Source organism: Narcine bancroftii, chromosome 10 (genome assembly GCF_036971445.1).
Source record: "Narcine bancroftii isolate sNarBan1 chromosome 10, sNarBan1.hap1, whole genome shotgun sequence".
NCBI lineage: Eukaryota > Metazoa > Chordata > Chondrichthyes > Torpediniformes > Narcinidae > Narcine > Narcine bancroftii.
The window spans coordinates 58,448,130-58,462,183 of record NC_091478.1 but is presented as its reverse complement, the minus strand read 5'-3'; the positions used below and the strand labels follow the sequence as shown (position 1 = coordinate 58,462,183).

The 14,054-nt window shown below is 46.6% G+C and overlaps 1 protein-coding gene across 7 annotated transcripts in view; it reads left to right on the top strand.

Annotated features, from left to right (window-relative positions):
- The window catches only part of vac14 (vac14 homolog (S. cerevisiae)), a 416,406-nt gene that overhangs the window by 39,430 nt on the left and 362,922 nt on the right, over window positions 1-14,054 (top strand). For 6 of the 7 annotated variants that reach the window (XM_069900996.1, XM_069900997.1, XM_069900998.1 and 3 more), the window contains exons 4-5: window positions 4,066-4,233; window positions 12,406-12,468. In XM_069900996.1, the coding sequence (XP_069757097.1) occupies window positions 4,066-4,233; window positions 12,406-12,468 (231 nt within the window). The remainder of the gene's footprint in view (window positions 1-4,065; window positions 4,234-12,405; window positions 12,469-14,054) is intronic. The other variant, XM_069901003.1, reaches the window with a different exon arrangement.

Genomic DNA, 14,054 nt, shown 5'->3' with positions numbered 1-14,054 from the left:
TTGGTGTAGTGGTTAACACAGTGCCTTTACAGTGACTTGGGTTCGAATCCCACGCCATCTGTAAGGAGTTTATTTGTTCTCCCCATGTCTACATGGGTTTTCCCTGGGGGCTCTGGTTTCCTCCCACTCTTCAAAGTGTACTGGGGTGTAGGTTAATTGGGTGGCACTGACTTAGGAGGTGAAATAGCTGTGTGTCTAAATTAAAATTTAACCACTCACTGTCCTCTGCCGAGCTGAATCCGTCTTCGCCTGAACAACTTCTCTTTCGATCCCCCTTTCTTCAAATTGGAGGAGTAGTCATGGGACCCTGCTGCCCCTACCTTCTATTTTAAAAGAAATCAGCAGTTTACTCCAGTTAATGTGGATCATTGTAATGTTTTCCCACTGTTGAATTAATTTCAGTAAGCTTTTCTATCGACTTGTGCTTAGCCTGGTACATTGTTTCCTTCCTCTGATGCAGAGAAAAAATGATTAGCAAGACATATAGTGAATCCAGTGGTGTGAGTCTTCTGGATCTTGTTGTGCTTTACTGAGGCATTGAGCAGTAAAGAGAGGGTTTGGCCGTGCGCTGCCGATGGGAGAGACCGAAGGTGCCGAGGAGGAGGATGACATCCTTGCCCTTCTCTGGAGGATCGTGGATCAGACCGTCCTCTCTGGCAGCAGTTTCTTCATCAAGGGTGCTCACCACATGGTAGAACATCATGGAGTCAGAGGTGATCTGTCTGAGATGAAACTGTGCCTCCGCCTGCCCAAACCACGTGCGAGGTCGATGGGTCCAAAAGGTGGGGGGGGGAGGAAGTTTCACGGAGACAGCGCTGATCACCGACGAATCCATGGTTGGAGACCAGATAACGTCTGGGCTCTGTGGGGTCATCTCCTATGATCTGGAATGCACACACAGAAACACACCACAGGACACAGTTTCATTTGAACTGTTTATTTGAATTTCGCGCGCGCCCCTTTAAGGCCTACGGGACTTTTGCCCCGCGCAGCGGTGATGTCATCATGTTGGCTGGGGCACGAGCTGAGGCCTAAGCCACGAGGCAATCAGTAAGCCCCGACGGCTGCCCCACCAGCGTGGGGGTACAAAAGGGCCCTGTTCGGTCACAGAGATGTGCGCCATCAGAAGGGCACCAAATAATGAGGGTTGCACGGTTTGCCTTCAGGGTTAGCACATGGAGTGGAGGCTGTGAACTTGCTGTAGAACCCAAAAGGTTAAAATGGGCTAGGTAGACCCCTAACTCTTTGAGGGACATTAGCCAGTTAAAGCTTCTATATCTAGTATATTCTCAATGCCATCTCATGTTGGAATGGCAATGTTACTTCCCAAAATTGTTACAGTTAGGAGCTGGGAATGGCTAAGATACCAAACATCAGCCAGGAGCCGTGAATACTTCAAAAAGGTTCTCGTAAAGTTGCTGAATGTCCAAGGACTGAACAAAATAAGAAGCAGCAATGATGAAAGATTTGGCATAAAATTGACCAATCCAAACCCATATCTTCTTTCAAAACTGCTATGCAAGAATGGGAAAGTTTCTGCAGACTGACCTAGCATTAAATCACTGACATTTTACTGTTTTTCAGTTATTCAGGCTGGTCAATATCTTTGGCTTGGCTTCGCGGACGAAGATTTATGGAGGGGGTAAAAAGTCCACGTCAGCTGCAGGCTCGTTTGTGGCTGACCAGTCCGATGCGGGACAGGCAGACACGATTGCAGCGGTTGCAAGGGAAAATTGGTTGGTTGGGGTTGGGTGTTGGGTTTTTCCTCCTTTGCCTTTTGTCAGTGAGGTGGGCTCTGCGGTCTTCTTCAAAGGAGGCTGCTGCCCGCCAAACTGTGAGGCGCCAAGATGCACGGTTTGAGGCGTTATCAGCCCACTGGCGGTGGTCAATGTGGCAGGCACCAAGAGATTTCTTTAGGCAGTCCTTGTACCTTTTCTTTGGTGCACCTCTGTCACGGTGGCCAGTGGAGAGCTCGCCATATAATACGATCTTGGGAAGGCGATGGTCTTCCATTCTGGAGACGTGACCCATCCAGCGCAGCTGGATCTTCAGCAGCGTGGACTCGATGCTGTCGACCTCTGCCATCTCGAGTACCTCGACGTTAGGGGTGTGAGCGCTCCAATGGATGTTGAGGATGGAGCGGAGACAACGCTGGTGGAAGCGTTCTAGGAGCCGTAGGTGGTGCCGGTAGAGGACCCATGATTCGGAGCCGAACAGGAGTGTGGGTATGACAACGGCTCTGTATACGCTTATCTTTGTGAGGTTTTTCAGTTGGTTGTTTTTCCAGACTCTTTTGTGTAGTCTTCCAAAGGCGCTATTTGCCTTGGCGAGTCTGTTGTCTATCTCATTGTCGATCCTTGCATCTGATGAAATGGTGCAGCCGAGATAGGTAAACTGGTTGACCGTTTTGAGTTTTGTGTGCCCGATGGAGATGTGGGGGGGCTGGTAGTCATGGTGGGGAGCTGGCTGATGGAGGACCTCAGTTTTCTTCAGGCTGACTTCCAGGCCAAACATTTTGGCAGTTTCCGCAAAGCAGGACGTCAAGCGCTGAAGAGCTGGCTCTGAATGGGCAACTAAAGCGGCATCATCTGCAAAGAGTAGTTCACGGACAAGTTTCTCTTGTGTCTTGGTGTGAGCTTGCAGGCGCCTCAGATTGAAGAGACTGCCATCCGTGCGGTACCGGATGTAAACAGCGTCTTCATTGTTGGGGTCTTTCATGGCTTGGTTCAGCATCATGCTGAAGAAGATTGAAAAGAGGGTTGGTGCGAGAACACAGCCTTGCTTCACGCCATTGTTAATGGAGAAGGGTTCAGAGAGCTCATTGCTGTATCTGACCCGACCTTGTTGGTTTTCGTGCAGTTGGATAATCATGTTGAGGAACTTTGGGGGACATCCGATGCGCTCTAGTATTTGCCAAAGCCCTTTCCTGCTCACGGTGTCGAAGGCTTTGGTGAGGTCAACAAAGGTGATGTAGAGTCCTTTGTTTTGTTCTCTGCACTTTTCTTGGAGCTGTCTGAGGGCAAAGACCATGTCACCACCACCACCACCACCACCACTGGCTGGTCAATATACTTAATGTATATATATTTATGGAAAATGAAAAATAAAATATTTTTTAAAATGCTGCAAAATGGGAATACCTCACACAAATGTGCTTGTGTTCAAATTACACTTTTCTAACTTAGACTGTGTATAATATTTCCAGAGAGTACCATGAGCTGGTATTGTTAGAGACTGAAGTGATTGGGTGGGGAAGATGAACCTTGTCATATATTTTGTGGCATGTTTTAAACTATTTAATACAAGTTCAGAATTGGTACTGGGAGTCTTGGATTAATACAAAACAGACTTTGAAATTGAGTGGAACCTTTGTTGGGATCCCTTGTGAAAAGATGTTAGCTGAGCTGAATTCTGTTTCTTTTTTGCCTGCCTATTTGAACTTTAGTTCAATAGACTGCCTCTCGCAGAGCGGAGTTCTTTATCTTTTTCCCACTCAATCCATTATTCTGGTATCAGCTCTCTCTCCTCTGTATAATCTCTCTTTTTGATGATTTTTGCCTGAAATGATTGACTAAATGATTTTGAGCCTTGGGAGGTAGTTGTGTGAGTGAGTGACTTGGGCATGTGGGAAGGTGAGCTGACATGTGGGAAGGTGAGCTGAGTTTTTGGAGGCTGTAGCTGAATGTAAGGAGGGAATGGTAATATGAAGCTGATAAAATTCAGTTTAATGTGGCTTCTCTGGCAGGGTCAGTTTTTCACCCAGGAATTTGTTGCAAATAGTCTTCACCACATTACCTGCCAATGAGCTCAATCCCTGGAAGGTCCACTGATCACAGTTACAGCATTAGGTTCGGATTTGGAGGGTAACATTAAGAAAGATCAGTCTGACTTTGCAGTTACTTGGATGGGATACTTTGTCCACATGAGGACAAAGGCAGAGGACTTCATCCAGTCCTGATCCATGTGACAAAGCCACCAGGAGCAGAAACTGGAAAGTCAGTGTAAAATCCTCGCTCCTTGAGGCATTCAGTGTTGGTGTTCAGTGTGTATTTATTTTCTCTGCAGGATTCCGGTTTATATCTGAAGGAACTGATTGAACCAGTTTTGACATGTTTCAATGATGCCGATAGCCGGTTGCGTTACTATGCCTGCGAGGCTCTGTACAACATTGTGAAGGTGGCCAGAGGCTCCGTCCTTCCACATTTCAATGTACTATTCAATGGTCTCAGCAAGGTAAGTGGGTCCCTGTGGATCTGGACAACTGTGTCTCTAACGTATATGGTCTCCTTTTACAACAGGAACAGGCTCCTCAGGCCATTATTCCCAAATTAATTTGCAAATTTGCTGCTTGCACTTCATACATGTCCCTCTGAGTTAAATAAGAAAGTCTGCAGATGCTGAGATTGTAGTTCAATACCTAAAAGTGCTGGAGAAACAGCAATTCACACAGCATTCCCTGTATAGCAAAGATACAGAACCAACGTTTCAGGCCTGAGCCCTGCATTAGGGTATGAGCAGAAAGCAGGCAGGCACCTGAATAAAATGGTGGGGCAGGATAGGTGGGGGGAGAGCACAAGGGAAACAAGCTGGAAAGTGATATGGGGGAGGGGTAGCTCTAAATGGAGAGAAAAGTGCGTGGGGAGCTGGAGGAAAGAAAAGAGCGGCAGAGGGAAAGAGAGAGAGTGAGAGCAGGGGAGGGGCTTAACAGAAACCTGGGAAGTCAATGTTAATGCGATCTGGTTGGAGAGTGCCTCGGTTTGGCAATGCATGAGGCCACGGACAGACATATCGGCATGGAAATGTGGTGCGGATTTCAAATGATTGGCTACTGGGAAGGTCCCTGTTAATGCAGCAAACAGAGCGAAGGCGCTCAATGAAGTGAACTCCCAGTGAGCGCCCAGGCTCTCTGATGTCAAAGAGGCACAATGGGAGCCTTCTCGACATCAGAGGAGGCTCCCGAATGCAGTAAATGACCCTCACAGATTCACAAGTGAAGTGTGGCTTCACCTGGAAGGATTGTTTGGGGTCTTGAATGGTGGTGAGTAAGGAAGTGTGGGTGCAAGTGTGGCACTTCCTGCGTTCACAGGGGTTGGTACCAAGGAGGAGATTAGTGGGAAGGCATGAGTAGACAAGGAAGTCAGGATGGAGCATTCCCAGCAGGAGGTGGAGAGGGAAAGATGTCTGTTTGTGCGTTTTGCATTGTTCTGCACCGTGAACTGGAGAACCCTGCTTTGTTGTGTTTACTGCACAATCGGATAATAAATGAACTGAACTGTCTGGTGGTGGGATCACATTGTAGGTGGTTAGATGGTCGATGAGGACAAGGAGAATCCTGTCCTTGTTGCATGTGGAGGTGGAAGGGGCCAAGGCAGATGTGTGGGAAATAGAAGAGATGCAGGTAAGGTCTGAATTGATGATGGTAGAGGGGAAACTATGTTTTTTTGAAGAAGGAGGACATCTCCTATGATCTGGAATGGAAGACCTCATCCTGGGAGCACACTTAGACACATACATTCAGAAATACAGCACGGTAACAGGCTGTTTCAGCCCAGTGTTTTCACCCATTTGACCATCACCCTTGGTACAGTTCTAACAGTGGGAGGAAACCGGAGCCCCCAGGGAAAACCCATGCAGACATGTGAGAATGTACAAACTCTTCGCAGACAGCATGGGATTCGAACCCTGGTCCTGATCGCTGGCACTGTAAATGAGTTATGCTAACCACTACGCCAACCATGCCGTGTGATGGAGATGGAGAAAATGAGAGAAAGGAATACAAGTCTTACAGCGGAGAGGGTGTGTTGTAGTTGAGGTAACCGTGGGAGTTGGTGGGTTTGTAGAAAATGTCTGTAGAGTTTGACTCCCAAGATAGAGATGGAAAGATTGAGAAAGGGGAAAGATGGACTGAGAGAATTTGAGATCAAGGTGAAAGTTAGCTGCAAAGTGGATAAAGTTGGATGCATGAGGCAGTGTAGCAGGGGAAGAGTTGACAAGCCTTGCCTTTGTACCTCACTCTTCCCTGTGAGTCATGCGTCTATATTTACGTGGAAAAGTAAGTTACTCATGGTATTGAGAAGCAGAGATAGGATGTTGTTGTACTTGTGGGGGAGCCAGATGTCGAGGAAAGTATTTTTATCATCTATAGTTTGCCTCACAGCATCCTGTATGACTCACCTGATTCCTTTGTCTCTCTCCCTTTGGCAACTGCCTGTGAATTGCTGCTGTCCATCTTCCTCCTCCACTTCCTGGTTCACCAATCCCTTCCTGGCCCCTGTGCAACCCCCTAGGCACGTCCTCACTAAATTGACCATCTCTCTTCGGCACTCTCAGTCTTGATGACGTTCGCAGCCATTTCCAGCCAGTTGTGCCGCCTCCTGTGGTCCTCATCCCAGACACCTGTCTTCATCATTAAGGTGCTCCAGTTTTCTCCCATGTTCCGAAGAAGTATGGGATTAGGAGGTTAATTGGTCACGTGGGTGTATTTGGGCAGCACGGGTTCATGAGCTGGAAGGGCCAGTTACCGAGTGTACCTCAAAATTAAATTATAATTTAAATAGCTGAATGCAAGGTAGGCCTGAAACACGACTTAAACCAGTGGATCTCAACCTCCTTTTTCCATCCTATGCCATAGGTGCTCTGTGGTTAGTAAGGTATTACTTAAGGTGGTATTGGGAAAAAAAAGGTTGAGAACCACTGACCTAAACTGGTTGTGAAAATTGTTTCTTAGAACAAGTGTTTCGTCACAAGTTGTTCAAGTACGGATACAACTGTTATTTTGGAAAAATGACAAATGCTGCACTCTTTGTTTCTTACCAATGGCTGTGATGTGGCCTGCTGAGTTTCTCCCACACTTTTGTGTGTGCACTCGACCCCAGAACCTGAAGATTTTCTTGTTTACCACTGCAAAGTCTCTTTGAGGGATCCCAACCCTGAAGAGGCCCTTCTCTCTTGGAAGGGAGTTCTTTCAGAGTCTCTCTCACTGCTCTTATCCCTGCTGCTCTTGAATGCTGCGACCATTCACTCACTGGGACTTGCTTGTTCTTCCTGGCTACTTGCCACCGCCGTCATGGTTTCCAGTTCCATTTCCAAATGTGACCCCTCACAAGGATCTCTGGTACTTGCACTGCATTGACAGTTGCTGTCTTGCTTCTTTTTCTTGGGATACTGCATGATCTGCTGACTTTTGTGTACTGCACTAGACCCCCAGCATCTGCAGACTTTCAGGTTTACTTCCAAAACCTTGACATCCCATTGATACCGCTTGATCCTCCAGCAGATTTTCATTTTTGCTCTGTGCATTCCAGCATCTGCAGTATTTTATGTGCTCTCTTCACACCTGCCCAGTTTATATGGGGGGTGGGGGGGGGAATGGTACCTGCAAGGTGGCTTGAAAACAACTATTCCACCTGTGGATTTACCATCTCTGGCTTTGCAGCATCTTCCAGCCATTTTTCCATTGATTATTAGAAAAAAAAATGGGGAGGCCAACTCAGCGAAGTGCACTGTGGAAGCTAATGCAGAGAAAGCATCCCTGAGCCCTTGGAGGAGGTGGGAGCTCTGTCACCCTGTATCTTCAGATGACATCGTGAGGGACGAAGACAGTCATCAAGAGAAGGATGCTCACAGACTCTGGTTACAGGAAAAGAGATGTAGGACTGAGATGAGGAGAAATTGCTTCACTCATTGTGGTGAATTTGAAATTCTCTACTGCAGAAAGGTATACGGGTCAAGTTACTGAATATTTTTAACACTGATATTTTTTAAAAGGCATCGAGGGGTTGGGGGTTGGTTGAATGATGAAGCAGGTTTGAAGGGCTGAATGATTTCCCCCCCCACCCCTGTTTTCAACAAATGATGCTTTAATGAGCCATGCACGTGATCACCAAGGATCACCATGCTGGGGGCCGCAGCTACTTCCAGCCAGTGGTGCCTCCTCCTGAGGTCATTGTCACAGAAACCTCTCTTCACCATCAAGAAATGGCTGAATACAGGATAGTCCCTGAAGCACCTTCCAAGCGGTTGTATCATGAAAGTTTGTTTCTTGGAATAAGTCATTTGTCACAAGTGGTTCAAGTACAGTTGCAACTGTCATTTTGGAAAATTGCTTAGTTATGTCTTGCTCACGTGAAGCAGGTACAAATTCATTGCAAGTAATTACAGCTCTATTCCCCAGAAGTAGCTGAGAGAGATGAGGTGTCATTAATGGCCTAGCAGCACTTAACAATAATAGATCGGAGAATGAGTTCAGAATTTTTTTAGATTTGGAGATACAGCATGGTTAACAGGCCCTTCTGGCCCATGAGCCCCACACCAACCAATTACACCCATGTGACCCCCTTATACCCAAGTGATTAATTAACCCCAAACATTTTTGGAATATGGGAGGAAACTGGAACACCCGGAGAAAAGGCCCATTCTGTCAGAACATTCCACAGTTACAACTTAGAACAATACAGCCCTTTGGCCTATGTGTCTGTGCCAAACATGATGCCACATCAAATTAAAAATCTGTGGCTTGCACCTGATAGATATCCCTCCATTTCCTTCGCATCATGTTTCTGTCTAAATGCTATGATTGTACCTGCTTCAGCGCTTGACGTCCTGCTTTGCGGAAACTGCCAAAATGTTTGGCCTGGAAGTCAACCTGAAGAAAACTGAGGTCCTCCATCAGCCAGCTCCCCACCATGACTACCAGCCCCCCCACATCTCCATCGGGCACACAAAACTCAAAACGGTCAACCAGTTTACCTATCTCGGCTGCACCATTTCATCAGATGCAAGGATCGACAATGAGATAGACAACAGACTCGCCAAGGCAAATAGCGCCTTTGGAAGACTACACAAAAGAGTCTGGAAAAACAACCAACTGAAAAACCTCACAAAGATAAGCGTATACAGAGCCGTTGTCATACCCACACTCCTGTTCGGCTCCGAATCATGGGTCCTCTACCGGCACCACCTACGGCTCCTAGAACGCTTCCACCAGCGTTGTCTCCGCTCCATCCTCAACATCCATTGGAGCGCTTACACCCCTAATGTCGAAGTACTCGAGATGGCAGAGGTCGACAGCATCGAGTCCACGCTGCTGAAGATCCAGCTGCGCTGGATGGGTCACGTCTCCAGAATGGAGGACCATCGCCTTCCCTTGATCGTGTTATATGGCGAGCTCTCCACTGGCCACCGTGACAGAGGTGCACCAAAGAAAAGGTACAAGGACTGCCTAAAGAAATCTCTTGGTGCCTGCCACATTGACCACCGCCAGTGGGCTGATAACGCCTCAAACCGTGCATCTTGGCGCCTCACAGTTTGGCGGGCAGCAACCTCCTTTGAAGAAGACCGCAGAGCCCACCTCACTGACAAAAGGCAAAGGAGGAAAAACCCAACACCCAACCCCAACCAACCAATTTTCCCTTGCAACCGCTGCAATCGTGTCTGCCTGTCCCGCATCGGACTTGTCAGCCACAAATGAGCCTGCAGCTGACGTGGACTTTTTACCCCCTCCATAAATCTTCGTCCGCGAAGCCAAGCCAAAGAGAAGACCTGCTTCACCACAACTCCTGGCAGCTCATTCCAGGCACCCACCACTCTGTAAAATTTTTCCCCCACACATCTCTCTCACCCTTCACCTTAAACACATCTCCTCTGCTGTGTGACATTTTTGGCCTGGGGTAAGGATTCTGCCTGTCCACCCTATCAATATCTCGATTTTATTCACTTCTATCAGATCTCCCCGCAGCCTCCTAGACTTCAGAGAAAGCAAGCCAAGTTTGTCCATTCTCTTCCATAACTCATGCCCTCCGCATTCATTCTAACTTTAATTGCAAAGTGACTTGTTTTGACATTTGAGCTGCATTTGACTGAACCCTGATTAAAAACTGCTGCCCAGAGGGATCGAGGAGAAATCACTCTATTTGCTGGGTTGTACCTTACATGGAAGTGTTTATGGTTGATGGGCAATGCTCCTGTCGTTAGGGTATTGCTAGAGGAATTATCAGGTGCTATACTGGGATTAATGGTCTGTGGCTGCTTCATCCATGGCCTTCCCTTCATCACAGAGTTAGAAGTGAGATGGATTGCAGATGTTTGTTTGAATGATTCGATTCACAATTCCTTAAAAAATAATGAAGTAGTCTATCCATCAATACACCTGAACCATATTTTTTTCTCCCTGACCCACAATCCAACCAATTCCCATCGTTCACTAGCACAGATCCAGCTGTTGGATTCAGTGGCATCTCCATCACCAATTCCTTACCAATATCCCGGGGATTACTATTGACAACTTTCTTTCTTCTTCTTTGGCTTGGCTTCGCGGATGAAGATTTATGGAGGGGTATGTCCACGTCTGCTGCAGGCTCGTTGGTGACTGACAAGTCCGATGTGGGACAGGCAGGCACAGTTACAGCGGTTGCAAGGGAAAATTGGTTGGTTGGGGTTGGGTGTTGGGTTTTTCCTCCTTTGTCTTTTGTCAGTGAGGTAGGCTCTGCGGTCTTCTTCAAAGGAGGTTGCAGCCCGCCGAACTGTGAGGCGCCAAGATGCACGGTTGGAGGCGATATCAGCCCACTGGCGGTGGTCAATGTGGCAGGCACCAAGAGATTTCTTTAAGCAGTCCTTGTACCTCTTCTTTGGTGCACCTCTGTCTCGATGGCCAGTGGAGAGCTCGCCATATAACACGATCTTGGGAAGGTGATGGTCTTCCATTCTGGAGATGTGACCCACCCAGCGCAGTTGGCTCTTCAGCAGCATGGATTCGATGCTTGCGGACTCTGCCAGCTCGAGTACTTCGATGTTGGTGATGAAGTCATTCCAATGAAAGTTGAGGATGGAGCAGAGACAGCGCTGATGGAAGCGTTCTAGGAGCTGTAGGTGATGCCGGTAGAGGACCCATGATTCAGAGCCGAACAGGAGCGTGGGTATGACAACGGCTCTGTACACGCTGATCTTTGGGTGTTTCTTCAGGTGATTGTTTTTCCAGACTCTTTTGTGTAGTTTTCCAAAGGCGCTATTTGCCTTGGCGAGTCTGTTGTCTATCTCTTTGTCGATCCTTCATTGACAACTTTATTGGTGATATAAAGACAGCATATAAAAGAGCAGGTTACTGCCTGAGAATCCTGTGAATGACTGGGTCCTCAGTTCATTTGGCTGGGTCAGGCCTGGCCTGTCGCTACATTTAAAATCTCCACTGGAGTTTGTCTTGTTGAACGTTTATGGGTACTTCGATCCAATTACCCTGATTTGGTGTGAAAGTGTAGAACTGCCTTCCGTGCTTGATTAGGACTGTAATTCAGATTTCGATTAACCTACCCTTTCAGACAGCATGTGAAAATCAAAAGCAAAATACTATGGACTGGAATTCTCAAGTTCAAGTTTATCATCTGACTACATCCACAATCAGATGAAACAGTGTTTCTCCAGACCACAGTGCACACACATACACACACATCGTAGTTACACATCTACATGAAAATATAATATAATTCCCTGAAAGTGGCGTCACAAATAGGTAGGGTCATAAAGAGAAATTGGCCTTCAGAAATCGAAGTATTGACTTTAGGAGGAGTTGAAGTTATGGTGTAGTTGTACATTGGTGAGGCCAAATTTGGAGTATTGTGTGCAATTTTGGTCACCAAAGTGTAGGAAAAATGCCAATGAGATTGAAAGAGTGCAGAGAAGATTTACTAGGATGTTACCGTAATTTGAAAAACTTAAGCTACGAGGAAAGGTTAAACAGGTTAGGACTTCATTCCCTGGAGCATTGAATTATTTTGGGAGCGTGAATGGGATTTGATAGAGGTAGACAAAATTATGAGGATATAGGATAAATGAATCAGGCTTTTTCCACTGAGGTTGGGTGAGACAGGAATTAGAGGACATGCATTAAAGGTGAATGGTGAGATGTTTAAAATTAACATTAGGGGGAACCATGCAGAGAGTGTGAGAGTGTGGGTTGAGCTGCCAGCTGAAGTGGTGAAAGCGGGCTTGATTTTTGACATAAAAAAATATTTGGATAGTTTCATGGATGGAAAGGATGTGGAAACGTATGGTCCAGGTGCAGGATTATGGGACTAGGCAGAATAATGGTTTGGCACAGACTCAATGGGATTTTGGGTCTGTTTCTATGCTTCAGTGTTCGATAAAATAAAATTGTATAAATATTTCAGAATAATTTACTTGTTTCATTTATAAGAGATCTATTCCTCAATATCACAGCCTGCAGGAAGAAACTATTTCCTAGACTGGCAATCCTGATTTTGATTCTCCTGTACCTTCTTGAAATAAAATCAGACACTGCTGTGACATTCCACATTTTTTGCAACATTTGTGGAAGGAGAAACAGTTAATGTTTCAGGTCTGTGAATCTGTCAACAGCTTGCTCTGAGTTGTATATTTTATTTGTTTACACAGTTGGCGGCAGATCCAGATCCAAATGTCAAAAGTGGCTCTGAGTTGCTGGACCGATTGTTAAAGGTAAGATCTCCATTCTCCAATGGACAGATCTGATGGTGTGTTGGAGTTTGAGCAGATTGTAACACAACCAGACATAATGCATAACAAACAAACAATACATATACAAGCACGACCTGAAATGTGGAGTAAGAATGACACACACACACTGTCGAGTCAAGGTTGAAGATTATTTATTGCTCTGCCAGCTCTGTTTATATTCACTCCCTGCCTCTGACAACAGGAGTGAGATCATCGCAGCACCAGCCTTCGACTGGCCGGCGTACCCGCTGTTTCCCGCCATGCAGGTCGACAGCTGTTGGTCCCTGAGAGGCCCTTGTGATCACTGGGTTCGCTGGCCATTTTGTGAGCCCAGCGGTTCACGGGCTGGTACGGTAAACAAATGTTGTTTCATAATTTGAGAATTTTGGTTAGTGTGAGCAGTTCCTTTGGTCATTCAGCATTCTCACTGCCCGTGGGAAGAAGCTGTTTCTCAACCTGGTGGTGCTAATTCTTATTCTCCTGTACTTCTTTCCCAAAGGGAGCAGCAAAGATGCTGTGCGCAGGGTGGAAGGGGTCCTCAATGATTTTGCATTCCCTAAGACTCCTAAACAACAGTTTCAATCAGAATCTCATTTAAGGACTCTTGCAGGAACTTCTCCACAGAAATAATTTCTCCCAAGTGCTTGAAAGTAGTGTTTATTCTGGTTGGGATTTGATAAAGTTGAACAACAATAATCCACTGAAATTCTGTTCTTCATGACTTGAGCAGAAAGTCCTGTAAAAGGTAGTGGACACAGTCCACTACATGTCACATGTCACAGTCAGAACTTTTTCCATCCTCGAGAACATCCACAGGGAATGCGACCATTGAAGGGCAGCAGCAATCATCAAGGATCCACACCACCCCAGGACATGCACTGTTCTCGCTGCTGCCATCAGGAAGGAGGTATAAATGCCACTAGATTCGCACCATCAGGTTCAGGATCAGCTGCTTCTCCTCCACCATCAAGTCAAGTCAAGTCAAGTTTGTTATCATCTGATTGCACAAGTATAACCCGACAAAACAGCATTCTCCGGTCCTCAGTGCATAACACGCAGACACACAACCAGACATAACACACATACAGACAGACAATACATATGCAGGACAAGTTTTCATATATACAGGTACACGATCCTTTTTCCGGACATCTAAAATCCAGAAAGCTCTAAAATCCGGCAAGTGGGGACCAGTGGTCAGGGGAGGCGGCCGAGGGACCGGCGGTCGAGGGAGGCGGCCGGGCGACTGGAAGGGGGTGAGGGTGGATACAGCAGCACAATTTGGGTGGGCTTTCCGAAATCCGGAAAAATCTAATATTTGGAACACAGTGTCCCCCAAGGGTTCAGGATAAAGGATCGTGTACAAATAAATATTCTTTTGTAAATATGAGATAGTTTGTGTGAGCAGTTCCTTTGGTCGTTCAGTGTTCTCACTGCCCATGGGAAGAAGCTGTTCCTCATCCTGGTAGTGCTGGCTCTGATCCTCCTGTACTCCCAATGGGAGAAACTGAAAGATGCTGTGTGCAGGGTGGAAGGGGTCCTCAATGATTTTGCATACTCTAAGACTC